The 27400-nt window shown below is 39.5% G+C and overlaps 1 protein-coding gene across 1 annotated transcript in view; it reads right to left on the bottom strand.

The window, feature by feature from the left end:
• Nucleotides 1-6693: 6693 nt before the first annotated feature.
• SELL (selectin L) overlaps nucleotides 6694-27400 on the bottom strand; it is a 23477-nt gene continuing 2770 nt past the window's right edge. Inside the window, exons 3-9 of the mRNA XM_060142203.1 lie at nucleotides 27250-27400; nucleotides 26191-26298; nucleotides 19742-19927; nucleotides 18020-18205; nucleotides 15980-16108; nucleotides 12078-12096; nucleotides 6694-7652 (exon numbers count right to left, since the gene is read on the bottom strand). The exon at nucleotides 27250-27400 is cut by the window's right edge and continues 236 nt beyond it. Of these exons, the coding sequence (XP_059998186.1) occupies nucleotides 7634-7652; nucleotides 12078-12096; nucleotides 15980-16108; nucleotides 18020-18205; nucleotides 19742-19927; nucleotides 26191-26298; nucleotides 27250-27400 (798 nt within the window). The 3' untranslated portion in view covers nucleotides 6694-7633. The remainder of the gene's footprint in view (nucleotides 7653-12077; nucleotides 12097-15979; nucleotides 16109-18019; nucleotides 18206-19741; nucleotides 19928-26190; nucleotides 26299-27249) is intronic.

Genomic DNA, 27400 nt, shown 5'->3' with positions numbered 1-27400 from the left:
ATTGAGCATGAAGTTATATTTTTTATTTTCTGCTATATTTGGCTTGCTAATACTGTGTTTAAGATTTTTTCACATATATTCATAAGTGAGATTGGACTGTAATTTCTTTTTCTTGCAAAGTCTTTATCTGGTTTTTAAATCAAGGATATTTTGGCCTCCATAAAATAATTGGGGGATAGTTCTTTTCATATCTCTAGAAAATGTTGGATATATTTGGAAAAAATCTGGGTAGTTTTTTTTTTTTTTAATTTGTAGAACTCACGTGTAAAACTATCTGAGCCTGATGTTTACTTTGTGGGAAGAGTTTTAACTCCAGTTTCAAATTCTTTATTGATTATAGGAGACCATTCAGGCTTTTTATTTCTTCAGGAGTAAATAGTAAATTTGGCAAGTACATTTTTTTCAGCAAATTTGTTTATTTTGACTATTACCAAATATATTTTTATTAAGTTGTTCTTAATGTTTTAATTAAAGAAAAATCATCTCTGATATCATTAGCTGTATCTTTTCTATACTCCTAATGTTGTATATTTATACCATTTTTCTTTATTTCCTTGATCAGTTTGTCTACTTTTTGATCCTCTTTGATTCTCTATTTTTTTTCTATATATTAATTTCTGCTCTTAAATTTATTATTTCCCTCTTTTTTTACTTTCTTATGGTTTATTCTATCATTTTTGTCCTCTAACTTCTTAAGTGGGGTGTTTAATTTTTGCCTTTTTGCTTTTCTAATATAAGCATTAAAATGATAAAATTTCCTTGATATTTCTTTTGCTGTACTCCACAATTACCAAATGTAGTATCTTAAATATTATTCAATTATAATCAAATTTTTGTGATTTTTTTGACTTAGGAGTTATTTAAATATTTTAAAATTATTAAGCATACTGGGATTTTCAAAAGTTTATTTTTTTAATTAACTTATAACAGAGGAAACTTTGATCTGTATGATTCTGTTTCTTTAAAACTTACTGACACCTGCTATATAGTCTATGATATGATCTATTTCTGTACATGTTCCATGTGTAATAGAATTGATTAATTGTTGTGTTCTATACACCTCCATGAAATCAAACATAGACGTTTTTGCATGAGGAGTGCAGTTGAATATACTCTTTGATGAAGATGAGAGGCCTGATATCTATAAAGCTGGGCTCTTTAAACATATTGCAGTGTAGCAACAAGCAGTAGTTTCTAATCTCTGGGCCTTAACTTCCCTCTGGGTAAGGAGCTTTTATTTTTAGCATCCATATATAATCTGTATTTTCTCAATTAGTGGGTAATAAAAATAACTACTATCCTGTAATTTTTAAACTTTAATGAGTATTCTTCATAATAGAAAAGTTCAGAAACTACTCTGGTGAGTATATGCTTTCTAAGGAAATAATGATTTCTCTAGAACATTCACACAGTGCTTCAGAAGTAACTAGCACAATTGTGCATGTCATAGGTATCATCAAACATGCCTCCTGTCTGTTAACTCTAAATCCGCCTGAAACTGACCACATAATCAAAAATGAGCTCAATGGACAGGTCCCAGCACACTGAGACAGGGGAGGCCAGTTTGCATGAGGGTTTCTGTCAAAACTGTATTTTGGAAACTAAACTCGGATTGCTTTCATTTAAGGGTCAGAATTGATTCAAACCCACATCTTTAAAATCCCTTAGTTTGGGAACTTTTTCCATCCTCAGTCTCCTCCACCACTTGTCTTCGTGAATCCAAAGCCATTTTGACATATCCTTGACTCAATCCTATATTAAGAATAAAAGAGATATGTTCAAGCAGAGGAAATATAACAAAGGAGGGACTTTCCTACAAGATCTTTGTAAAAGAAAAAAAAAAAGAACATTTGCATAAACCATTTTTAACCAGAGTCTTTGTTTTGTGTCTTTCCTTTCTGAATTCTTTGTTACACTCCCTTGCAGTCCCCCTCCCAGTCTCTGGACCCCAACCAGTGACCAAAGCCTTGATCATGTTTCACTTTGGAATCTTCCTGGCTCCACCGTAGTCATCATGCTTGAATGATTACATTTACTGGCCAGTCTCCCTGCTTCCTCTTCTTTCCATTCCTAAACCCCTAGACGTGCTGATCTTCCCAGAACATCATTGTGATCCTGTCCCTCTCTTGCTCAAGTTTTCCCAGAAACTACCGAGTTAACTTCATCAGTGTTAGTCTGGTGTTTAAAGCTATTCTGTACCTTTTCCATCTGGTTCTCTGCTAAGCTTATAAACCTGTCTGACATCTCTGACTTCAATACCTTTGTCTTGGATACTTAACTTACCTTCTGGTTCCTAATTAGACCTCCCTCAGAATCTACTTTAGCTATAAATTCTGCTGCCCTTTGACAAGTGGCCCCTGTCTACTCTGGACCGTGGTGTCTCTTAGCTTGCACACCCAGCATGCCATAGTTCACACTGCCTCCACTTGCAGTTAGAGGTGTTTTCTTCCCTCCACCTCCAGATGCTGGGTCCCTCAGGGCATGACTCAGCCCCTGTGTGTTCAAGTCTCTGGTAACATTTCTTATAATAGGGAGTTTGCAGTAGATGTTTAATTGGTTAGTTGAAAACCACTATCCCATGCCATCAGCCCCTCTTCATACTAAACATGCCCATATAATTTAACACTCAATAACTATTTTGAGCATCTATTGACCTCCATATGTAGAGATGTGTTCTAAGGATGCTGAGATCAAGAAACACAGCCTGTTCTCTCAAGGTCACTTTCTTGGATGATTTTGGTGTGAACTGGGGAATGGACACATTCTTTTCGCCTGCTCAAGGAGCCCAGCATTAGTATTTAAAATCAAATCTGGGACTTCCCTGGTAGCGCAGTGGTTAAGAACCCCCCTGCCAATGCAGGGGACATGGGTTTGAGCCCTGGTCCGGGAAGATCCCACATGCCGCGGAGAAACTAAGCCCATGCACCACAACTACTGAGCCTGTGCTCTAGAGCCTGCCTGCCACAACTACTGAGCCCACGTGCCTAGAGTCCTTGCTCCACAACAAGTGAAGCCACCGCCATGAGAAGCCTGTGCACTGCAACGAAGAGTAGCCCCTGCTCATCGCAACTAGAGAAAGCCCATGCACAGCAATGAAGACCAAAGTGCGGTCAAAAAAATTAAAAATTAAAAAATAAAATAAAATCCACTTTGAGTGATTTTTTAAATTCCCTTTTCAGCATTAGACACAGAGCTCCTTTTATTTTATTTTTAAAATTTATTTTATTTCTTTTTTAATGTATTAGTTTAATGTCTTTATTTTATTTATTTTTGATTTTATTTATTTATTTATTTTAAATGTGTTAGTATCTGCTGCACAGCAAAGTGATTCAGTTATACATATATATTCTTTTTCATATTTTTTCATTATAAGATATTGAATATAGTTCCCTGTGCTGTACAGTAGGACCTTGTTGTTTATCTATTTTATATAGTTTGTATCTGCTAGTCCCAAACACCTAATTTATCCCTCCCTACCACCTTTCCCCTTTGGTAACCATAAGTTTGTTTTCTGTGTCTACGAGTCTGTTTCTGTTTTGTAAATGTGTCCATTTGTGCCATATTTTAAATTCTGCGTATAAGTGGTATCATATGATATTTGTCTTTCTCTGTCTGACTTCACTTAATATGATAATCTCTAGGTCCATCCATGTTGCTGCAAATGGCATTATTTCATTCTTTTTTATGGCTGAGTAATATTCCACTGTGTATATATATCACATCTTCTTTATCCATTCATCCGTTGATGGACATTTAGGTTGTTTCCATGTCTAGGCTATTGTAAATAGTGCTACTATGAACATTCAGGTGCATGCATCTTTTCAAATTAGAGTTTTCTCTGGATATATGCTCAGCATCATATGTAGCTCTATTTTTAAAGTAACCTCCATACTGTTCTCCATAGTGGCTGCACCAATTTACATTCCCACCAACAGTGTAGGAGGGTTCCCTTTTCTCCACATTCTCTCCAGCACTTACTGTTTGTGGACTTTCTAATGATGGCCTTTCTGACTGATGTGGGGTGATACCTCGTTGTAGTTTTGATTTACCTTTCTCTGATAATTAGTGATGTTGAGCACCTTTTCATGGGCCTGTGGACCATCTGTATGTCTTCTTCAGAAAAATGTCTACTTAGGTCTTCTGCCCATTTTCTGATTGGGTTGTTTGTTTTTTGGTATTGAGTTGTATGAGCTGTTTGTATATTTTGGAAATTAAAACCTTGTCACACACAGCTTTTTTTAATATCACCTTTCCTTACTTGTTAAACAGACACTTACTAACCATGTGGACTTAAGTTATTTAATGTCTCTGAGCCTCAGTTTCCTAAAATTTGAAATGGGGATAATAATACCTGTGGCCAAGGATTAAATTCTATGAGGAATGTAACCCAGATGTCAGGTAGGGTCTCTCTGCCCCTTAAAATCCAGATTATTAATGGATTTTATGGACTATTATTAATAGATTATACAATGCATTACACTACCGATCATTATGGAAGCCCAAAACCCTTTCTGAGCGTTCTCAAAATTCTCAGACAGCTTAATTTTCATGGTCACTTTGGTACTGATTTTCTTCTAAATATTTTGTTTCTGCCAAAATATTTTGTTCCAACTTTGCTTTTTGTGGCTGTTCTTTCATATCTGCTGTTTTCCCAAACCAAGGAAGCAGTCTCTTTACCTTAAACTCCTCCTTCAAAGCAACCTGAATACAGGTCTGTGTTTGTAGTAGAATATTTACAGGTTTATGCTTGCAGAGAATAGGAACTTTGAATGGGAAGAGCATAGATGTCCAAAGGATAACTTAATTAATTTTCCACAGTGTGGTTTGGATCTAAAGCCTCTTTCTTGCCTCATCTCTTCTCATTAAATTACTATGGAGTTAGGTCTGTTTCAGACGTGTGTCAAAGAACAGAGCACAGTCTTAGGGGTGAAAACTAGGGCCACGCATGGGAAGCAGGTAACATTCAGGGGACAGATTTTTCTTATCAGAGCTAAATCATAAGATTAAATCTTAATTTAATAAACTATTTCTCGCGGAAACTAAAATAATATAGCCCAGGTCCACTGAGCTCTGGCAAACAAATCCAGAGGAATGGACCATTCTATGTCCCTTGGATTCTGTTGATTTCACAAAGGCTGGTATTCCGGGTTATGGGAGAAAGGGTTTATTTCATTTAATCTGGAGCATAACTGTGTAAGGAAGAGAATGGTATCCCTATTTCATAAATAAATCTGGAATTCAGAGAGGTTAATGACTTACAGGTTCACCCCATAGAGGCAGAGACAGGATCCCACCCAAGTGGGTCTGATTCCCCAAACCATTCCCTTCCATCTCACCGCAGCAAGGGCCCAGGTAGCAGAGCTGACCTTCTGCCGTGAAAATCCAAGCACTGGGTTGCAATTTGAACACAAGTGAAGGAACCTCTCTAGTTTCTAATCTCAGGAGAAGGCCTCAGACCTGCTTCTGTTCAAGACCTTGCATAAGGCCCAGAATCCTACACTAAGAATGCTTGAAAGACAAGATTTGGGTGGGAAAAAAAATCTACATTTAAGGTTCAGTTCACAAAGAAATTTCGTACCCAAGTCAGTCATTGCAATAACCCTGTGAAGTAAACAAGGCATATTTCATTCTTACAACTAAGTCTCAGGAAGGTTAAACCCAAGGTCTTTGAGAAATTTCTTTTATGAATCTTTATTTATTTATTTATGAATCTTATGAATCTTTATTTAAGGAATGTGGCATGACTTAATTCCTAAGATCATATAGTAGCCTTAGGGCTTAAGCATAGGACTGTGTTTTTAAGTCCGTATACATCTTACCCCCAAGAAGTAGCCTCCCCTTGTGTTCTTTGATCCTGATGTCTTAGTTGAATAAGCTCTTGCAGTCAGGGCTGCCATGGGAGTCCATGCAGGCTGTGCACTGTATAACTCTGAGGGATGCATTCTAAGCTACATGAATGTGAATGGCACATCCTCAATTTATGGTGCACAGCATGGAGAATATTTTGCAACAGCCCTTGGTGTTGTGCAAAATCTGAGATGGCTTTGAGGAAGGAACATGTAATCATTACCAAAAAAATCATTCTCATAAAATGTAGAAGTTTATATGAAAGCTGTATTGGCCATGGCTCAAGGAGGTATTTGCAACTCGTTTTTATACAGGGCCCTATTCTCTTATAAGAATTCAGCCCTTGACAGTAGCTGAGTATCTGTATGGGTTATCACATGCCATGGAAAGAGAGTTCGCAGCAAGTGATATCAACAGTACACTGTGTTCTCTTTCAGATTTATTGAATGCACATTTACTGTGTCAAGTAATGAATTAGACATTCCAGGGATGTGGCCCAGTTTCTGCCTTTAAGGGGATAGAATTTCACCGGGGAGAAAACACACATACCATAATTTTAAAAATAACAAACTAGGGGGACTTCCTTGGTGGCGCAGTGGTTGAGAGTCCGCTTGCCAACGCAGGGGGCACGGGTTCGTGCCCCGGTCCAGGAGGATCCCACATGCCGCGGAGCGGCTGGTCCCGTGAGCCATGGCCGCTGAGCCTGCGCGTCCGGAGCCTGTGCTCCGCAACGGGAGAGGCCACAACGGTGAGAGGCCCGCGGACCTCAAAATAAATAAATAAAAAATAACAAACTAGGTAACATTTTTTCTAAAACTGTATTTAAGTACAAAATTGCATGTTACTGACTAAGCTCGCAGTAGGAGGCCAGGAAGGGGAGTTTGTCACAGGTTGGACTAGTTAAGGACTTGTTATGAAAACAGTGGTAAGGGTGGGGGATGCCCGAGATGAATCATAAAGAGTAGATAGAATCTAGGTGGATACGTAAGAGGATTTGGGGGTGAGGAAGGACCCCCAATAACAAAAATGAGACATTAAAACCCAAATCCAAAAAGAAAAACCCAACAGTGCAGGCTATCTTTCTCATCTCTCGTTTTGCTTGGTGGTCATGAGCTGCTCCGTGTGGAAGTCAGGCAACTGAGAAGGGGAGATGGCTGAAGAAGGTGGGAGCCTAGGGGCAGTTAAATAAGATGGTCTCCATTTATAGAAGCTGGGGCCGCAGTGCAAACAGGACTTTTCCTAGTTGAAGCAGATCCCCATTACTCTGCTGGAGCTGGAAAGCAAGGGTAACATCAATTTTATAAACTTTCTATAGGAATATGTCTCCACAGTACACTGGAGGGCTGGGGAGGTAAAATGTGATCTGTAACAAAACTGAGCCTGTAGTTGCATATGTATCAAATTTTCGCTGTATTTCAAAGTATATGTCATCAGGTACAGCTCAGAATTGAAGCTGGAAGCCAGAGTTGAGAAAGAGAGTGAAATTGGCATATTTATATTCCACAGTAATCCTTTTCCCATGGTCTTGTTTGTCCATGGAAAAAAGAATAAAATACTGAGCTATAAAACCCACAACTGCACGCTGAAACTTGCGGGGGCAGGGGTGATGGGGCAAGATGGAAACAGAAGGAGCAGCTGGTCGTTTTGAAAACTTTTCAGATGTACTGAAATAGACACACTTCATCTTCAGTGTAGAAGATGCCACCAGGCAAAACTGCATGGAGGGGGATTCGAAGGATCCAGTGACACTTCAGTTTCCCAAGAATTTTCTTTCACAGCAGGTCGTTTAATACGGCTCATCCATGCTGAATGATAAACAAGAGAAAATAAATTAAACTCAGGAGCCTAAAAGTTGCAAAAATTTAAGTGTTGGTAGTAAAGGTAAATGGTCACTAAAGGTCAGAAGAGTAAAGGAACTCTTTCAGATGAGTTACAAGATGCAGGACATTCACTAAGGCACAGGAATGAGAAGAAAACCCTAAAGCAACGCTTCTCACCCTTTCAGGTGCTTACCACCTAGACACGGTGTTGAAACAAACACCCTGATTCAGGTCTGGGTGGGCCTGAGATTCTGCATTTCTAACAAGCTCCCTGGTAGTGCTTAAGTGGCTAGTCCTCAGAACACACAGAGAAATTTCGGCGGTACAGGCTTTGTCTTCATGTCTAATGAATATGAATGGCATTTTGATAGATTTTGAACAGTGGAAAGTCAGAAAAGTAAAATAAGACGTATTTAAATGGAAAGAGAAATTAGAGAACATCAAAACTCGTGAAAGGTACGGTACTAGGTTCTGCACGCCTGATTCTGGTGGGATATGATTTAAGGAGATGATGATAAATTTAGTTTTGTGAAAAGAAAAATGACACTTGTGTGTGTCAAACAATTCATTCTTGGAGGGAACAAGGGAGAACCAAGTAGGGTATGTCTGAATAACACCTTTCAAAGGGAGAACCAGATTCTGAGACTCTGCTGTCATGGTGAACTGCCAGGGTAAACCACAGTTCAGCAGCTGCAAGCGTGCTTGCCAATTACAGAGATAAAAATGTTTCTGAAAACAAAATTTCATATAAACCTCCTCTCTGAGGTTGGCATTGTATCTTCCTGTGTATCTTGGGTGTAGCTTTTACCCAGGCAGAATTTAGACTCTAGAAACCAAATGAGGTGATAAACAGAACCAGTTTGCAGAAGAGTCAAAATAACCCAGCAAGAATTGAAACCACAAATGCACGAGGAGTCAGTTATTCACCAACCAAATGCTAATAGGAATCAGCACAGAGGACTATGAGTGTTAGCTCAAGGGCTTAAAAAAAACTGATACATGGTGTTGAGTGTGATAGTGTTCATTTTACCTTTGGCTTGTTTTAGAAACACACCCTACTTCTTCCACTCCACCCTTCCTCAGTGCCATCACACAATGGTTTCAGTGCAAAAAAATTACAATACTGGAGGAGGAGGGTGTCTGTGACTTACACCTCCAACCTGGGTTCTAGAAGCATAAACGTTAAGAACATGATCTTTGGATCTAGATGGATGCAAATCTCAGCTTTGCCATTTATTCAGTGACCTCAGGTAGTTAATTAAGTTCATTGTTCCTTCACCTTACAATGGAAATATTAATAGTACCTACATCCACAGACTTGTAGGCAATCTTTAATGATTTAAGACATGTAAGACACTCAGAACAGTGCATGGCATGGAATTAATGTTTGATAAATGTTTGTTACTATTGTAACTAACTCTGTCACTAGCTCAGGCACTATAGGAAAGTTATTTAATTAGCTCAATTATCAAGAGAGTTTGAATGCCAAGGTCCGTTCCAGAACTAAAATTCTATGATTCTATTGTCACTTTGGCCAATAAATTTGAAGTATCCCAAGGCAGCTGGGCAAATAATTCTTCTTTGCCACGTCCTTCTAGAATGTCTGGTGAAGTGTGCAAGACCTGTGTTGATGGGGCAAGGCTTCCCTTCCAACTTCTGTTCACAGCTCCTCAATACACCATGGGCTCTACTCACTGGCCCCTGAATGTTTTCAGAGTCCCAGTACCATACCATTTACATCATTTCCCTCTTCCAGACTGCCTTCCCTGCTTCTGCCCATACACCTAAATCCTATCCATCCTTAAAAAACCAACCCAGGTTCCATCTTCTTTGTAAGGTTTTCTGCAGTCACCAAACATCTTCTGTACTGAAGCAGTCTGGCCTTCAATACAGAACTCATTGACCATTACCATATTCTGCCTTTATTTTTCTGAAGAGTTTTTTCTATATTTCTGTCTTAATTTCCCAACTAGATAATAATCTCCCTGAGGTCTGGCACGAGGATTTACTTCTCTTGGTGTCTCAGTCAAGCTTAACATTTTCCCCACAAAAAGGTGTTAATAAACAGCTATTGATTGGTTCATTGTAAAAATCAGTGAACCATTAAACTTAATATGGCAATTAGCTTAATATGGTACTTAATCCTAATGCTCTTCCTGCCAGCATCTCTTCCTGTCGCCCAAGGACATCTGAATAATTGATCTGCCTCCATCTAGTGGCAATTAAAACACAGGTGGTTCCTGTGGCCAGAAAACAGCTCTGGGTAGATTGTACCAGAAAAGACTTTCACTCAGTGGGTGTGAGCATGAAGGAAATCTTTATGTCTTGCGGATTTCCTGCCCACAGAGATAGGGAGTTCAGCCTAGAGAAGAGTCAGGGACCCCATCTACACTATCTAATGGAAGATAGGGCAATAAAAGAACATAGAATAAAAGAAACTTCACTGACCCTATGTCCTCATCCAGTTACCCCTCCTGACTCTTTCATCTCCTTCCAGCCAAATTTTATGAAAAAGATAATGTATACGTTCTGCCTCTATGTTCTCCACCCCACTGATTCCTCAACCCCTGGCTACAGGACTTCTGTCATGACCTCAGCATTGAAAACAATTTCCCTACTGATACCCTTATTATATCCAGTGGATCGTGGCAGTATTTGAAATAGTTTCCATTTCCCTTTTTCCTTAGGATCATGACCCCGTACTCTCCTCATTTTCCTTCTACATCTCTGGGAACATCTTCCCATTCGCCTTTACCTTAGCTGACTTCTTTGATATTGACCTTCCTCTGGCTCCTACCCTCTCTCCCACATCCTCTTCCATTCTCACCCTGCACATACTCCCTGGGTGATTGTACCTGCTCCTGAGATACAATTACCTCCTGTAATGTGAGAACCTCCAAATCCATTTCTTCTGCCCCAAGGTAGCCCTTTTGCTACAGATAGAATCAACAGATTATGGTTGAACCACAGACACCTACATTTTAACAGGTACAAAACTGAACCCATGATTGCCACCTCCAAAACTTCTCATTCTTTCGTGTTCCCTTCTCAGTAAATAATACAGTAGAGATGGTAACCATCTACCAGTTCCCACATCAGAACCATGGCAACTTACTTGATTCTTCTCCCTCTCTCTTAGCCAATTAATAATCATATTCAGTAGATTCTACCACCAGTTATCTCATGAACTCATCCTCATTGCTATTGCCCTAGACAGACATCATCAGCTTTAACCTAATAACTTCAAAGACCTCCAAAACAGTTCTTGGCCCCCAGAGTCATTCATCTCCCATGTTTGCATACTTTTATGCAGAGTGATCCTCCCAAGAGGCAAATTTCAGCATGACATTCACCTGCTTCAACCCCTGTTACTAATACCCCAAAGACCTCAAGATTAAGTCCATACTCCTTCATATGGCTTATAAATTACTTTATAATTGTCCTCTGTTGCCTTCTGTCTCTCCAGTTTTTCTTTTGTACTTTAAACTACAGCTCACTAAACTACTAAGGACTTGTCAATAACAATCTGTGGTTGGTAGGATGGTTGCCTGAACAAGAAACCAACCTCCTCAGGCACCATCTTGCTTCATTTCCTCCAGCATTTGGAAAGGTACCCAGTTGTCTAGCTGGGTAGTCTGTCACCAAAGTCTCATCTCCATTGTTCGTTTGACTTATACTTTCCTTCTTAATATTTCAAAGCAAGTCACTAAACCCTGAAACTGAGAAGTGTTTTGCTATCTTCATTTCTGCCCGGTAGGCCTTGTATTTTCACATGTATGTGTTTCTGCAGTTGAAGAAATCTGAGGTTCAAGACCAAGCCAAAAAACTTCCCCCTCTTTGGGGGAAGCTGCAAGTAGAATTCAGGCTCCCCACCCTTCCCGCATTTCTGAAGGTCAATGCCTATCAGAGGTCATTTGCCATCTTGTGCTAGGTGCTGAGGGCCTGGTGTCTGGAACTATACCTTTTTCGTAGAGCCTGGGATTCATTAGTTTTTCAATAAATCCTTGTTGACTTGAATGTTTCCTGAATACTGTATTTAGCCTTGCCCCCATGTTCAGCCAGTATAAGAAGAAATAAACCGTAATGCTTCCAATCCTCAAAGAAAATTCAGAAGCAATCAGAAAGAACTGTCTTTACATAAACTACCCCTTCTTAATAGGGCATTACTTGTTCATTCATTCATTCAGCTCCTCTGGCACTAAAAAAAACTGACAGCTTTTAAGGAAGGTTAGTAGATTTATTACTTTATCTGGAAATTTCATTTGGATGAGACCCCATGTAAATAACTAATAAGGAGCTAATGTGTCTAGCTATAACAGGAAGTATTAAGACACTGAATACTTACCCTCTGTAAGCAGAGGGTAGAGAAGACATCAACAGATATCGAAACTTCTTGCTGATAAAACTTACCTTCTCCGAGACTTTTTGCCTAAAAATAGAAGAGAAAAATGGCATCAGAAAAAGGAGACAATTTCAATTTTTTGTACTTAGAAGGGAGATTCCCTCCTCAAAACTGTTTCTTGAAGTGTATTTTGTATTTGTGAGGTGGACCGCATGGTGTCTAAGGGGATTTGAGGTACTGTCTTAATGTTCTAATTCGAACAGTGGTAGAACAGACTCATTCATGCAGATGCTTCTCAGAGCACCGTTTCATCCGCTGTGCTGCTCATAAAGACAGAAGTCGAGCCTGAACTATCCGATGATCAGGCCCCATGTACCCATTCTTGTGTTTACACATCCCGATCTGCCATCTCGTCCTACCTGCAGATTCTTCCCTAAGAGATTCAGCTGCTAATACTGTAAGAATATGTATCATTACACTTCACACCATCTTCTCTGTGAAAATCCACAAGAGAAATTACACTCAGGTCTCAGTGGTAGGAGCTACATGCCTCATCTGGGTAACCACTGTATTCTTATCTTACAAACACAGTGAGTATCATTACTGGTTATGTTTCCTTCTTTGACTGGCTGCAAGGAAACTCAGCCAGATCTGAAACCCTCTTCTATCCTAACTTTACCCCTGGCTCTGACTTAGTTTTGGTATTCTAAATTTTGGCCTTATTTTTCTTACTTTTAAACTAATTTTAATTTGCTGTGTTGAATGCATTTGGTAAACTCTCTTACATTCTTTTTGAAAAAAAGCAGACTATAAATAAGTAGATGAATGAACTGCAGGGCTAGGCTCCAGAGGAAATAAAAGCAAAAAATGCTTTTTGAGGGGAAAAAAAATCACTGGGAGGCAATATATTTCTGTGTCTATAAACTAGAGCTCTAGATCATCCAGTCTGGGTCCAGGTCCTTTTTTGCCAACTGTAGTGTGTCTTTGAATAGCTACTTATTCTCTCTCAGCTACCATTTCTTCATCTGTGAAAGGGTCATGATAATTATATTTTCCTCACTGAGTTGATAAAATGTATTCAAAGCATTTAGGCCAGGGCCTAGAGCATAGACAGTGCTCAATTCTTGTTTTAAACCTTTAAAATGTTAGAAATTACTACTTTAATTATTTCTTCCAAAATTTAGCCAGCTGGTGACATGAGCCAAAAGCACTTGAGCAGGGAGAATTAAATCTGAATGAATTTCAGATTCCATTCATTTTCATATGAATATATTTTTCTTTTAGGAACAATGAAACACATACATGAGCAAGAATCTGTTCCTATTGAGAAAGTTTCTTTTTCAAGAAAAAGGGAACTAAGGGGCCTGTGTTCAGTTTTGTGCCCTGTTCTCACCCTGTGTGTTGGTTCAGGTAAACAATTCTTCTGTGGGTCAAAAAATAGAGCCTTATTAATCTGAAGATCAGTGGTTTTAGGGAGCATATCTGGATGGGAGTCTGATCTCTGATTCCGGCCGCTGCTGATATGGAATTTTAGAGATTTGGCCTAAAACATCATTGCTTCAGTTTCCTCATTTACTGAACAGGGCCAGTAATGATGCCTAATCAGAGAATGATGGTGCTAGGAGAAAAAAAATATTTCTAGACAAGCCCATGCACAGGGAGGCATGTTTCTGGAGCCCACCCTTATTCTCTTCTCCGAAAAAAGGAGCTGAAGTCTGGGTATTAAGACAACTGGGGCAGGGGCCAAAGTACAGGTTCAGAAGATCCATCTGAGGACAGGACAAGGGTCAAGAGTCTGGTCATTTCATTGGCTTCTGTGCTCTAAATATTTGCTTGTCCCCTTTTTCCAGCTTTTGGAATACTGTATACATGCAGATTTATTGTATTAGAAAAGCTCTAGGGGTTTAGCCTGGGAACCTATCCATCATTTCTAATAATTGTCTCTATAGGAAAAATATTCTTCGTGTTTCAAAGAACTAACTTACAACTAAAAGTTTTAGAAGGCAAAGTCACTGGAAAGTTGGAGCTATCAGAAGATGTTTCACAAATGAAGAATATTTAGTGTGAGATTAAAGATACCCTGACTTTCCTACAAAGTCAGTGATCTTTTGGGGCTTCTGTTCTCTTGTGCTCTTTGTTGGCATAATTGTAACTAGCCTAACTGCCCGTTATCTGTTTCCTGTTTGCCCCACACTGATTCCCCCAGTAGGGGCATGCAGTTTTCAAGTTATCAGTTTGAGATCTTGTACAGAAATGACTCCAAGGTAAAAACAATTGCAAAACAACCCCACTGCTTTTCTCACCACTGCTTATAGTACAGCCTTAGGCAGCATCCCACCTCCTGCACCCCACCACTAAATACACATGACTTCAATTTTATTCTTTTTATTCTACTAACATTTATTAAAAGATTTTGGAATTTGGGAATATCTCCTTACTAAGGTGACTCCCAGCCCCAAAGTCCTTAATGGTTACTTAGATAATAGCCCTCTTATCCCAGAGGGTGAAGTGTAAATTACCCACTCTATTCTCCACCCCCTCACTTCTGCCAAGGTCACTCAAGGCAGGAGGAAAGAAAGGATGATTGGGGGCGGTCTTTAAGTCTCAATGGAAAGGATGATCAACGGTGGGAGAAAAATCTCACTCTTTTCTTGCCTTACTGCCATATTTAAGTAAACAGCATAGTACTCTAAGACAATGGGATCCAACCTTAGCAGAAGTTCCAAGAGCAGGAGCAGAGACGTTTTAACGGCTCAGGGCTCTTACTTTACAGTTACTGAAGTTCTTGCACATCAACAGCACCCCCGTCCATTGTGTTTCTGGGTTGGTTATAAAACTAATCTAGTACCCTTAGTCTTAAATTTGGAATGAAAGATCAGGTCATAGCAGAAGACCATTAGGGACTGGTAGATAATCTTCCTGCAATTGCCAGTAAGAATGGGTGGTGGGGCAGCCTTTACATACTATATTCATGGCATAGAATACATACTAATTAATTTGATGGAACTGAAATTACAATGGCCCCACAGAGGCAACACAGAGCAGTTGTTTAGCAGTTGTTTTGAGGTCACTGATGGCCCCTGAACTTGAAGCAAGGTTATCTTTAAAGCTGCCTAATATCCATACATGTCATAATCTTGAATGTTTCTGTCTGATGACTTTGGCCAAATGTGGCAGCACATACCCAAGGCCTGCCTGACTGTGGGCCCCTAACTGGCAGGTTTGTCCCGCTTGAGGGTTTGGACACACTCAGGAGGAAGGTGAGGGCAGTGATGCTGTTGTTCTTCTCCAGTGGTGTTTCATCTACTATTCCAAGCAGCAGATACTAGTTTCTTGAGGCAGCCCTCCTTAATTCCCCTTCTTCTCTCGTCCAGAGTGGATGGAAAGCATGAGTATGGGGTACATTTGGTTAAAGCTGTAACCTTGGCGAGTAGACACTGGGGAGAAAATGTGGGGATTTCCCTAAGGGACAATACAACTCCCACATGTCAGGAACCAGACAGGTATCATCTGACTCTTGACAAGTCTAGGTATTTGGGAGAAGTGCTTTGAAAACCTTATGGGACATTAGATTCACTTCCTAGTGGAATTGCACTGAAATCAAAACCATGTAGGCTCTTATAGGACAAGATCACATATCCCTTTTTTTTTTTAGAATTAAATAATAGCAAAGAACCATTACAATTTCTCATTTGTCTGTTAACACCCTAGCAAGGGTGTTAGCAAGGTACCTTGAAGACAGTAGGCATTTTTAGAAGATTTGTCAGAATGAAAAGCAAAAATCAGCCAACTTGTTTTGATGAAAGTGTGTTCTGGGCTGCTTCACACATCTCCAGGGACTGATGTCTATAGAACCCAGAGCTTGGTATCCTGCTTTAGCTGAGGCTCTCATACTTAATTTCCTGTGGGTTTCTATGTTTTTTTCCACTTTAAAGTTGTATTATTTTTGTATGAAGGTAAACTCACATACCTTTTTTTAATCTCCTTGCCAGCCAAATGATAAATGCCAACCCAGAGAATGTGGTAACCATGACTGCCACCGGAATGAAGAGGGGGTTATAGTCACCCTCCTTGATTTTTGAGAAATTCCTGTCCACTTCTGCAAGAGAAATTAGTAAGGCATGTAGCATGAGGCCACAAGCATTATTTCCTTAGTGCCTTCTCATGACATTAAACTTTCTTCCTTGTTACATCTTCTAATAACTGTCCATTTGATGCTATTTGACAGATGAGGGAATCAGCATGGGAAAGCCCATGATGATTCTATAGCAGAGAAAAGACTAGACCAGCTTTTCTAGCTCAACGCCTATAGAATCTCAACCCACGGATTTGTGATTCATGGAATTCCTGGGAGATGTACCTAAATATTTTGGCAAAAAGTGGTCATCATTGTATTTAGCTCCATGGCCTTGTTCAATGGTTGGGACTCAAACACAGAGAAGAGCTAAAAAGTTAAGTACAACTTCAGGAAAAATAAAAGCCAGTGACCTGAACCAGGCAACTTATCAATAAAAGGAATCTGTTCTCTGTCCTGGCTATTGTAAATAGAGCTGCAAAGGGGATATACGTATATGTATAGCTGATTCACTTTTTTATAAAGCAGAAACTAACACACCATTGTAAAGCAATTATACTCCAATAAAGATGTTAAAGAAAAAAAGGAATCTATTAATGCTTTGAAGCAGCTGTGCAAACATATGCACATGCTGTTACATGCCAAGGACCTGCACTAATGTGTCTTTCAAATGATGTAGTCCTGGGCTTCCCTGGTGGCGCAGTGGTTGAGAGTCCGCCTGCCGATGCAGGGGACGCGGGTTCGTACCCCGGTCCGGAAGGATCCCACGTGCTGCAGAGTGGCTGGGCCTGTGGGCCATGGCCGCTGAGCCTGTGTGTCCAGAGCCTGTGCTCCGCAATGGGAGAGCCACAGAAGTGAGAGGCCCGCATACCACAAAAAAAAAAAAAAAGAAAAAGAAAAAAAGATGTAGTCCTACCATTTCCCTCACAAATAAGTAAAAGGATACATCTATATATCCTCTTATAAGTATGAACTAAGTTCATGTGGGGACCTTTACTGAAAAAATACTGATATGAAAAAAACCTATCTTCTGATACCACCAATTGAAGAAACTTACTTTTGCATATTGGCACAGCATCTGACTGTCCCTTATTCTTCATATTACTTTGATGAACCCTTTCAAGGTGCTTCCATCCCCACACCCAAATGTATAATGGAAAGGAGGTGCAAGTTCCCAGAGGATCCAAACAGAGGACACCTATGGACTGCATGAGGATGCGGAAACGGACACTAGTCCAGCCTTAAAAGGAAATGCCCCATAAACCTGATGTACAATCCTCCCCTAAAGACTCCATGCCATGTCCCCAGTTCCCTACCCCACTTCCTGGCCCTGGGCCACAGAGAGATCAGCTTCTACAAATCCTACCATTTAAAGACTTCTGTCATTGGTATAGATAGTCTCCGGAGCAAACATGGGTAGCTATTCTTTCACATGCTAATTTAACATGGATTAATTGAGCATCTATTGCCAGGTGCTGTGTCAGGTGGGGGGTATATAGAGATGAGGAAGACACATCCTCTTATGCACAGACAGATTTGGGAGGCATCAGACTAGTGATAATTGAGAAGTATCCATTACTTGGGGAATTAGGTGGACATTGGCGACTTTTGTAGAGACATTTTAGTAGACTAACAGAGAAGTGAGATTGTAGTGGAATAGAAAAATGGATAAGAAATAAGTCAGTATAGACAGTGAGTTTAGATGTTAAGGGCTAAGATAGGAGGAGTTGAGAATTGGCTGAAAAGAAAAAGGGAAATCACTGTCACTGAAGAAAGAGGCAAGAGCAGCCAATTTATGGTAAATTAATGTGTACAAATTTCTTTAAGCGACATACATTTAGCAAAATAAACTTAAAAGTTTAATCTATCTTTCCCCACCATCTGCTTGTCAATAAGCTACCTCTTTAAGTCCTTAATATTTTGGGGCAAACTTACTTTGACATATTGGACTAGGGCTGGACCAATTTCCAGATGTTCCACAAATAGTTTTCTTTGCCCCAATTAACTCAGCTCCTTCTGAGCAGCTGAAGGTACACGTGGAGGTAAAGCCGAAGTCGACCAGGGGGTGACTACAGTCCATGGCTCCAAAATCAGGTGCTGTTAGAGGCTCACACTGAATCACTTCAGTGAAAAAGAAAAAATCAGTATTTCTGAGCAGAGACCCTCCCATGACAAACAGTTTTTAGGCAAACTGCCTAACTCAACTGTGGAACCATTGACATGAATCTAACATTTCTGATTTCTAGAAATTACTTCTGATGATGCTTCCAGAGTTTATTTTCTTGAGAATGATGGAGAATGGTAAGTCAGAGGTGAAACCAGGAGAACACAGAAAGCCCTGGGTGGGCAGGGGAGCACTGGGGAGAGGAGGGGAGGGCTGGCTCTTTCAGATTGCTGCCCCAGCCCTGGTAACTCTCCGTCTGCTGGAAGTGCTATGCTACGTGGCCTTGGCCTCAAGAGCTCTTATGGTGCATTATCAATGAATGTAGACAATTTCCACGCTTTCACCTCTTCTAAAGTCTACCCAAGCAGTTGTGAAAAACATCCCCATTCTGTGAAACAAGTCCCTCAACTTTTATAAAATTCAACAGGTTGGTCAATTAGTTCTATGATTTCAAAAAATGACTTGGATATTTCTTTTGAGAATTCAGCCACTTAAACTAGTGAGTCAAAAGCATAAATGTAGAAAATGTAACCAAAACTTCGCAAGTTTAGACACCACCAGTTTTTCCCCTAAAGAGAGAATCTTCTTGACAGTAAAAAAGAAAAAACCAAAAAACACCATATTTCAAATGAAAAACAAAAAAATCAAGAGATTGTGTTTTTGTTTTTCACAGAATTTGCTATTCTCCTGAGAGTTCATGGAGGAGGAAATCTAAAAAATGATTTTAAGAATAAACCAAATAAAACAATCAAAAAAGACCTCTAGCCGCCCCCCCCACTCCCAAAAAGGAAATTGCTTGCTGTTAAGTAGGACACCACATAAAATAGGTGTTATTGAAAGGAGAGAACAACAAAAATTCAACTGCCGTTCAGCAAGACTGATTATTTATGCCATAGCAATGAGAAAATAAAAATAAAATAAAAATGCAGTATGGGGCTTCCCTGGTGGCGCAGTGGTTGAGAGTCTGCCTGCTAATGCAGGGGACACGGGTTCGAGCCCTGGTCTGGGAAGATCCCACATGCCGCGGAGCGACTGGGCCCGTGAGCCACAATTACTGAGCCTGAGCGTCTGGAGCCTGTGCTCCACAGCAAGAGAAGCTGCGATAGTGAGAGGCCCGTGCACCTCGATGAAGAGTGACCCCCGCTTGCCACAACTAGAGAAAGCCCTCGCACAAAAACGAAGACCCAACACAGCCATAAATAAATAAATTAATTTAAAATATATACAGTATAACCACACTGTATTGCTGAAAATTATATATATGTTCTGTGACATAGTCTCAGAGATATTTGGTTGTTATTTTTTGTTTGTGGTTTTTGTTTTAAATTAGTAACAATAACCTCTTTGAAAATCATCTCAGTATAATCTAAGTTAGGTTAAATTATGCTTCAAAAGAGGATACAGACTTCTTAGCAAGACTCTACTACATTTGCTCAGTCTATAAACACAGGATTGCCATGACAACTCTCTAGTCCGAACAGTTAGTTACTCACCTCGACATGTTGGCTTTGGAGATGACCAGTTTCCAAATGGTCCACAAGTGGTTTCTTCAATCCCAACTATGTCTGTTCCCTCAAAGCAGTTGAAGGCACACTGCGATGTGAAGCTGAAGTTTCCCAAAGGGTGAATACAGGCCATGGTACCCAGCTCTGGGGCCTCCAAAGGCTCACACTGAGTCACTTCAATAAGAAAAAAAAAAAACACTGGGCAGTGTTCCAGGGACCTGATGACTGGGTTTGAATCTTAGCTCTGATACTTAATAACCAAGTGCCTTTAAGCACAGTGACTTAACCCCTTCAGCTTAGCTTCTTTACTTCTAAAAGAGGGATAATGATAATTGTATTGACTTCCTAAAGTTGGTGTGGGAATTAAATAATTTAATGCAAGTCAAGGACTTAGAGCCTGGCTCATAGGAAGCTTTAATTAAACATTAGCTAATCTTATTTTCTTTGGCATTACCTGGGGAGAGAGCTTTTAAATGTAGATAGGTTTAAGTGGGAATGACCAGCTCAGTTTGGAAATAACTGTCACATCAAAGCCCCTGAGTATACTAGACTGTTGAAAGTAGGAAGTTCGGAGAAAGACTGAGTGTCCATAACTGGTCTTCTTTAAAAGGGGAGAAGATAAAAGCTTTAGGAAGCATCTTAGCCTGGATTCTGCCTTCACCATCTCTAGCTCAGTTCCAGAACTTTAGTTCTTTTGATTTTTCCAGTCCTCTCCAGAAAGTATGTCTACTTCCTTGCCTGATTGGTGGCATAATAGATCAAATTAAGACTTGGAATTCAATCTTCACATTTTAGGCCCTGCCATGTCATTTAGGCAAATATTGCATCTCTTGTGTCTTATTCCTTATCAAATTTAAACCATCATTTTAAACTTCTTCTTGAGAGTTCAATGAAGAATGAATTCAAGAAATTAGAAGAATTTTAATATTTTCCATATACAGTACAAGTCCAAATGAAAGTAACTTATGTTGTCCCATACAGTTCATGCCCACAAGCAAGTGCCTAGTCTCAATCTTACAGACGCAGTGATAAGATGCTGACTGATCTCAAGTTGCTGTCAGTCTACTGGGGAATACAGACAAGAAAATTGATGACTTCAACAAATGTGGGATAAATAAGAAAGAAATATATGGAGCTACTGGAACACAGAACAGGGATGCTTAGCCTGTCTTGGCATCCAAAGAAAGCTTCCTGAAAGAAATGCTCCCTGAACTATTATCTTCCAGGTAAACAGGTGTGTTAGTCATGTGCAAAATGAGAAAGCCCTGAGCAAGTCAATGGTTGATATACAAAGCAATATGGTAAGTGTGGAGAACTACAAGCATTTTGATGTTACTAAAAGGAAAGAGGAGGCAAGGGATGATGTGAGATGAGATTAGGGAGAAAGATAGGAGCTAAGACAAAATGCCTTTATCTTTTTTCATTGGTTTAATGAGTATCTACTATATATCAAGCATTACTCTATGCCTTGAGGAGTTTAGATTTTATTCTGTAGGATGAATGGTGGGTAGAAATTAAAGGGTGGATGGTCACGTGTGTGTGATGTTTACTTGATATTTAAAATTGATCAGATTGCCTATGGTATGAATAATATATTTGAGAGGAGCTAATTTAAAGATGTGGAACTCAGCTCAGAAATAACTGCAATAATCTAGGAGGGAGATAATAGAGGCAATAAGGTAGAGTTAATAAGTAGAAGACAAATTGGAGAAATAGTAAGTTAGAAAAATGAGTAGTAACCTTCCAAGACTGAACCAGGAAGAAATAGAAAATATGAACAGACCAGTCACAAGCACTGAAATTGAAACTGTGATTAAAAACCTTCCAACAAACAAAAGCCCAGGACCAGATGGTGTCACAGGCGAATTCTATCAAACATTTAGAGAACAGCTAACACCTATCCTTCTCAAACTCTTCCAAAATATAGCAGAGGGAGGAACACTCCAAACTCATTATATGAGGCCACCATCACCCTGATACCAAAATCAGACAAAGATGTCACAAAGAAAGAAAACTACAGGCCAATATCACTGATGAACATAGATGCAAAAATCCTAAACAAAATACTAGCAAACAGAATCCAAGAGCACATTAAAAGGATCATACACCATGATCAAGTGGGGCTTATCCCAGGAATGCAAGGATTCTTCAATATATGCAAATCAATCAATGTGATACACCATATTAACAAATTGAAGAATAAAAAACATATGATCATCTCAGATGCAGAAAAAGCTTTTGACAAAATTCAACACCCATTTATGATAAAATCCCTCCAGAAAGTAGGCATAGAGGAAACTTACCTCAACATAATAAAGGCCATATATGACAAACCCACAGCCAACATCATCCTCAATGGTGATAAACTGAAGCCATTTCCACTAAGATCAGGAACAAGACAATGTTGCCCACTCTCACCATTATTATTCAACATAGTTTTGGAAGTTTTAGCCACAGCAATCAGAGAAGAAAAAGAAATAAAAGGAATCCAAATCAGAACAGAAGAAGTAAAACTGTCACTGTTTGCAGATGACATGATACTATACATAGAGACTCCTAAAGATGCTACCAGAAAACTACTAGAGCTAATCAATGAATTTGGTAAAGTAGCAGGATACAAAATTAATGCACAGAAATCTCTTGCATTTCTATACACTAATGATGAAATTTCTGAAAGTGAAATTAAGGAAACACTCCCATTTACCATTGCAACAAAAAGAATAAAATATCTAGGAATAAACCTACCTAAGGAGACAAAAGACCTGTATGCAGAAAACCATAAGACACTGATGAAAGAAATTAAAGATGATACAAACAGATGGAGAGATATACCATGTTCTTGGATTGGAAGAATCAACATTGTGAAAATGACTATACTACCCAAAGCAATCTACACATTGATTGCAATCCCTATCAAACTACCAATGACATTTTTCACAGAACTAGAACAAAAAATTTCACAATTTGTATGGAAACACAAAAGACCACAAATAGCCAAAGCAATCTTAAGAAAGAAAAACAGAGCTGGAGGAATCAGGCTCCCAGGCTTCAGACTATACTACAAAGCTGCAGTAATCAAGAAGGTATGGTACTGGCACAAAAACAGAAATATTGATCGATGGAACAGGATAGAAAGCCCAGAGATAAACCGATGCACATATGGTCACCTTATTTTATTTTATTTTTTTTTTTTGCAGTACGTGGGCCTCTCACTGTTGTGGCCTCTCCCATTGCGGAGCACAGGCTCCGGACGCGCAGGCTCAGTGGCCATGGCTCACGGGCCCAGCCGCTCCACGGCATGTGGGATCCTCCCAGACTGGGGCACAAACCCATGTCCCCTGTGTTGGCAGGCGGACTCTCAACCACTGCGCCACCAGGGAAGCCCAAGTCACCTTATTTTTGATAAAGGAGGCAAGAATATACAATGGAGAAAAGATAGCCTCTTCAATAAGTGGTACTGGGAAAACTGGACAGCTACATGTAAAAGAATGAAGCTAGAACACTCCCTAACACCATACACAAAAGTAAACTCAAAATGGATTAAAGACCTAAATGTAAGGCCAGACACTATCAAACTCTTAGAGGAAAACATAGGCAGAACACTCTATGACATAAATCACAGCAAGATCCTTTTTGACCCACCTCCTAGAGAAATGGAAATAAAAACAAAAATAAACAAATGGGACCTAATGAAACTTCAAAGCCTTTGCAGAGCAAAAGAAACCATAAACGAGATGAAAAGACAGCCCTCAGAATGGGAGAATATATTTGCAAATGAAGCAAATGACAAAGGATTAATCTCCAAAATTTACAAGCAGCTCATGCAGCTCAATATCAAAAAAACAAACAACCCAATCCAAAAATGGGCACAAGACCTAAACAGACATTTCTCCAAAGAAGATACACAGATTGCCAACAAGCACATGAAGGAATGCTCAACATCACTAATCATTAGAGAAATACAAATCAAAACTACAATGAGGTATCACCTCACACCAGTCAGAATGGCCATCATCAAAAAATCTACAAACAATAAATTCTGGAGAGGGTGTGGGGAAAAGGGAACCCTCTTGCACTGTTGGTGGGAATGTAAATTGATACAGCCACTATGGAGAACAGTATGGAGGTTTCTTAAAAAACTAAAAATAGAACTACCATACGATCCAGCAATCTCACTACTGGGCATATACCCTGAGAAAACCATAATTCAAAAAGGGTCATGTACCACAATTTTCACTGCAGCTGTATTTACAATAGCCAGGACATGGAAGCAACCTAAGTGTCCATCGACAGATGATTGGATAAAGAAGATGTGGCACATCTATACAATGGAATATTACTCAGCCATAAGAAGAAACGAAATTGAGTTATTTGTAGTGGGGTGGATGGACCTAGAGTCTGTCATACAGAATGAAGTAAGTCAGAAAGAGAAAAACAAATACTGTATGCTAACACATATATATGGAATCTAAAAAAAAAAAAATGGTCATGAAGAACCTAGGGGCAGGGTGGGAATAAAGATGCAGACCTACTAGAGAATGGACTTGAGGACACGGGGAAGGGGAAGGGGAAGCTGGGACAAAGTGAGAGAGTGGCATGTACATATATACACTACCAAATGTAAAACCGATAGCTAGTGGGAAGCAGCCACATAGCACAGGGAGATCAGTTCGGTGCTTTGTGACCACCTAGAGAGGTGGGATAGGGAGGGTGGGAAGGAGGCTCAAGAGGGAGGCGATATAGAGATATATGTGTATGTATAGCTGATTCACTTTGTTATAAAGCAGAAACTAACACACCATTGTTAAGATTATACTCCAATAAAGGTGTTTTTTTTAAAAAAAAAAGAGTAGTGTGTTACTTTGCATAAATGTAGGGGGAGGTGAGAGAGTTTTATACCAGAGTACCCATATAAATCGTGGAACCATACACTGAGATAAGGAATACAAAAAGGAAAGCTAGCTTGGGACAATTGATTTTTCAGTCTTTTGGGCATCCCAAAGGTTATGCTTAGCATATTTGGAGTTCAGGCTAGATACATATTTGTCAGTCCAAAGTTCACATAGATTTGTGAGTCCACATAAGTTGCTAGGTTTGACCAAAGGGGGCACATAAAGTCAGAAGAGCAATGGACAAAAGATGGAAGATGAGATATAACAATAAGTGTATGAGCTTGGATAAGTGCCCATGAAGAAACCCAAGGAGAAGTGATCATAGGTAGAAAGAAAACCAGGAAAGACTGATATGATGGAGACCAAGACAAAAACAGAGTAAAATGTTCAAAAAGGAGTGAAATGGGCATGCCAATGACATAAGAATTTTTTAAAATTTAGAAATCGAGTGAAAGTAAAGTATTGGTAGAAGTCATGGCTCAGGGATTGACTGAAATGCGTCAGATCTGTTCCAGTTGGTTGATCATTTACATGTATTTTGGCTTTAATTCTTTATCTATTCATTGCAAACCCTGCTTTTTTTTCTTGTAATTTTCTATTTTATGCACCAGATACTTCAAACATAGTTTTGAAACTCAACCGATATCAATCGAAGGACGTGAAGTTTCTTTCAGTAGTGAGTTGACTAGGTCAAAGACTCCATGTCTTTGAATCTACGTATTCTTTCCTTTCTGTTCCTACCACTGAGACTCTGAATGACTTCAATAGACCGCTGATGATGCTCTCCAGCTTCTCTCTTTTTGTTCAATCCATCTTATGTACCGCTTCTAGGGTAATGGCCCTAAATGAAGGTGTTTAGATGCTAAGTGGCCTCTCATTGTCAAATAAAGGGCAGATTCCTTCATTAGGCAGCTTTCAGTCTCCACAGGCTTACTCCAGCGTATCTGGCTTTCCATCACATTAAATTATAAGCATGTATAATTTCCACTAGTTAACTGTAAATCTTTTAAGGTCAGGATCTGTAATAGATTTGTCCTTGTACCCCCTGAAATGCCAGCCCAAGTAAATGCGTTGGATTTATTATTATATTTTCCAACAGATACTGTATATCATGATGTGAACTTTTCTTGTTGGCCTTGCCCTGTCATGATCTTGAGGATGACGTGAAAAAGCAAGACTACCTTCTGCGTAACTCACCCTCCTGATGATAAATGCTATTGTTTCTTTCAGTTTCAGAGTTCTAATGAATCCAGCAAGCTTACTTGATTATGAATTCCTACCAAGCCTGATTCATTATTGTAATCCTTACAGCTTTAATCCCAAAGCAATATTCTTTGTAACGCTCAAAAAGACTTTTTGAGAAGTGAATTGAAACTTCATGCTGACTTATGAAATCTTTACGGAAAGGTAACAGTATTGTGCAAGCATAGCCTACTGATCAAAACTTCTCATTTCTCAGAATGGCTAATATCATTTTCCTTCAACCAACTTTCATAAACTACAATACTTTACATAGGAAGAAACAAAGGAACAAAAGTGGCTTACCGAACTGACACTGGGGCCCGTAGTGCCCCAAATCACAGTTGCAGGTGTAATTATTGATGATTTCCATACATTGTCCATGGCCGCTGCATGACAAGGGTTGACAAGAAGCTTTAAGGGGGTGAGAAATTATATTAAGATGAATACTTTTTTAGTACTCCTAGTCATTTCTTTAAACATAGATAACTTTGGGGCTGTGACTACTTTAATAAACAGGAAAACTTTATTTGTATATTAATAGCATTTTTTGCATAAAAATCATATGCTAAAATTTTTATTTATGTAATATACTTGTGATACAGCCATAGACATTTTTTTAAGAATGAATTTACTAATGCTAATACTCTATAACATTTGAGGGAACTTACTGACATACATTGAAACTCTTGAAATTCTTTGATTTTAAGGTAGTAAGTGTATTAAACTATCACCTGACCCCAATCGTTTCCGCAGTATGTTTGGCAATCCCTTTCTTTATAGAAAGTACTGAATAGAGATTAGAAAATCTGAACTTGCTACGTTACTAGAGAGTCCAATTTACAAGAGACCAAATGAACTATGTTTCACTGTTAAGAATGACTTGGAAAAAATGCTGATTGCTTTGGAACTGTCATCATGGTCTCTACAGAAGTTTTCATACACCACAGATAATGAAACACTGCAGTTTCATTATACAGAATTATATAAGATTAGACCAAGAAGGAAACATGGCACTAAGCCGCCTACTTTACGAGGAGGAAATAGGTGACATGAGCCTCAGCTCTTGGCTGGTTCCATCTCTCTGCTTCCACTTCCTTGCCTTATTATCAGTGACACTGATTGTCTAGCTCTTCCTCCTTACTTTCCACATATATTTATCATCTTGTTGTAAAAGTGGTTCAGGGGTATAGATTTTGGGTATAGGGACGAGCCTCCCACACCAAAAATGCTCAAAAGTGACGTGACTCAAGCTTATTTAGAGGACTGGACTTATTTCAGAATGCCCTGGCAACTTCTCTGCTCCCCCAGGTTTCCATGGGGTTAGTGCTGTCATTCTCAGAGAAGCAGTCTGCTCACTCCTACCTGTGTAGCAGAGGGCTGTCTTTGCTTTGTGGCAGGCGTCGTCATTCCATTTCCCTGCATCTTTTGCCCTCTTGATGTAGATCTCCACACAGTCTTCTTTACTCTTCTTGTTGTTGGGCTCCCCGTGGCCCCAGTTCTCCGCTTCTTCGGT

The sequence above is a fragment of the Lagenorhynchus albirostris genome, chromosome 2 (genome assembly GCF_949774975.1).
Source record: "Lagenorhynchus albirostris chromosome 2, mLagAlb1.1, whole genome shotgun sequence".
Classification (NCBI taxonomy): domain Eukaryota; kingdom Metazoa; phylum Chordata; class Mammalia; order Artiodactyla; family Delphinidae; genus Lagenorhynchus; species Lagenorhynchus albirostris.
Note: the sequence above shows the minus strand (reverse complement) of the source record. Positions and strands in the feature narration are given on the sequence as shown.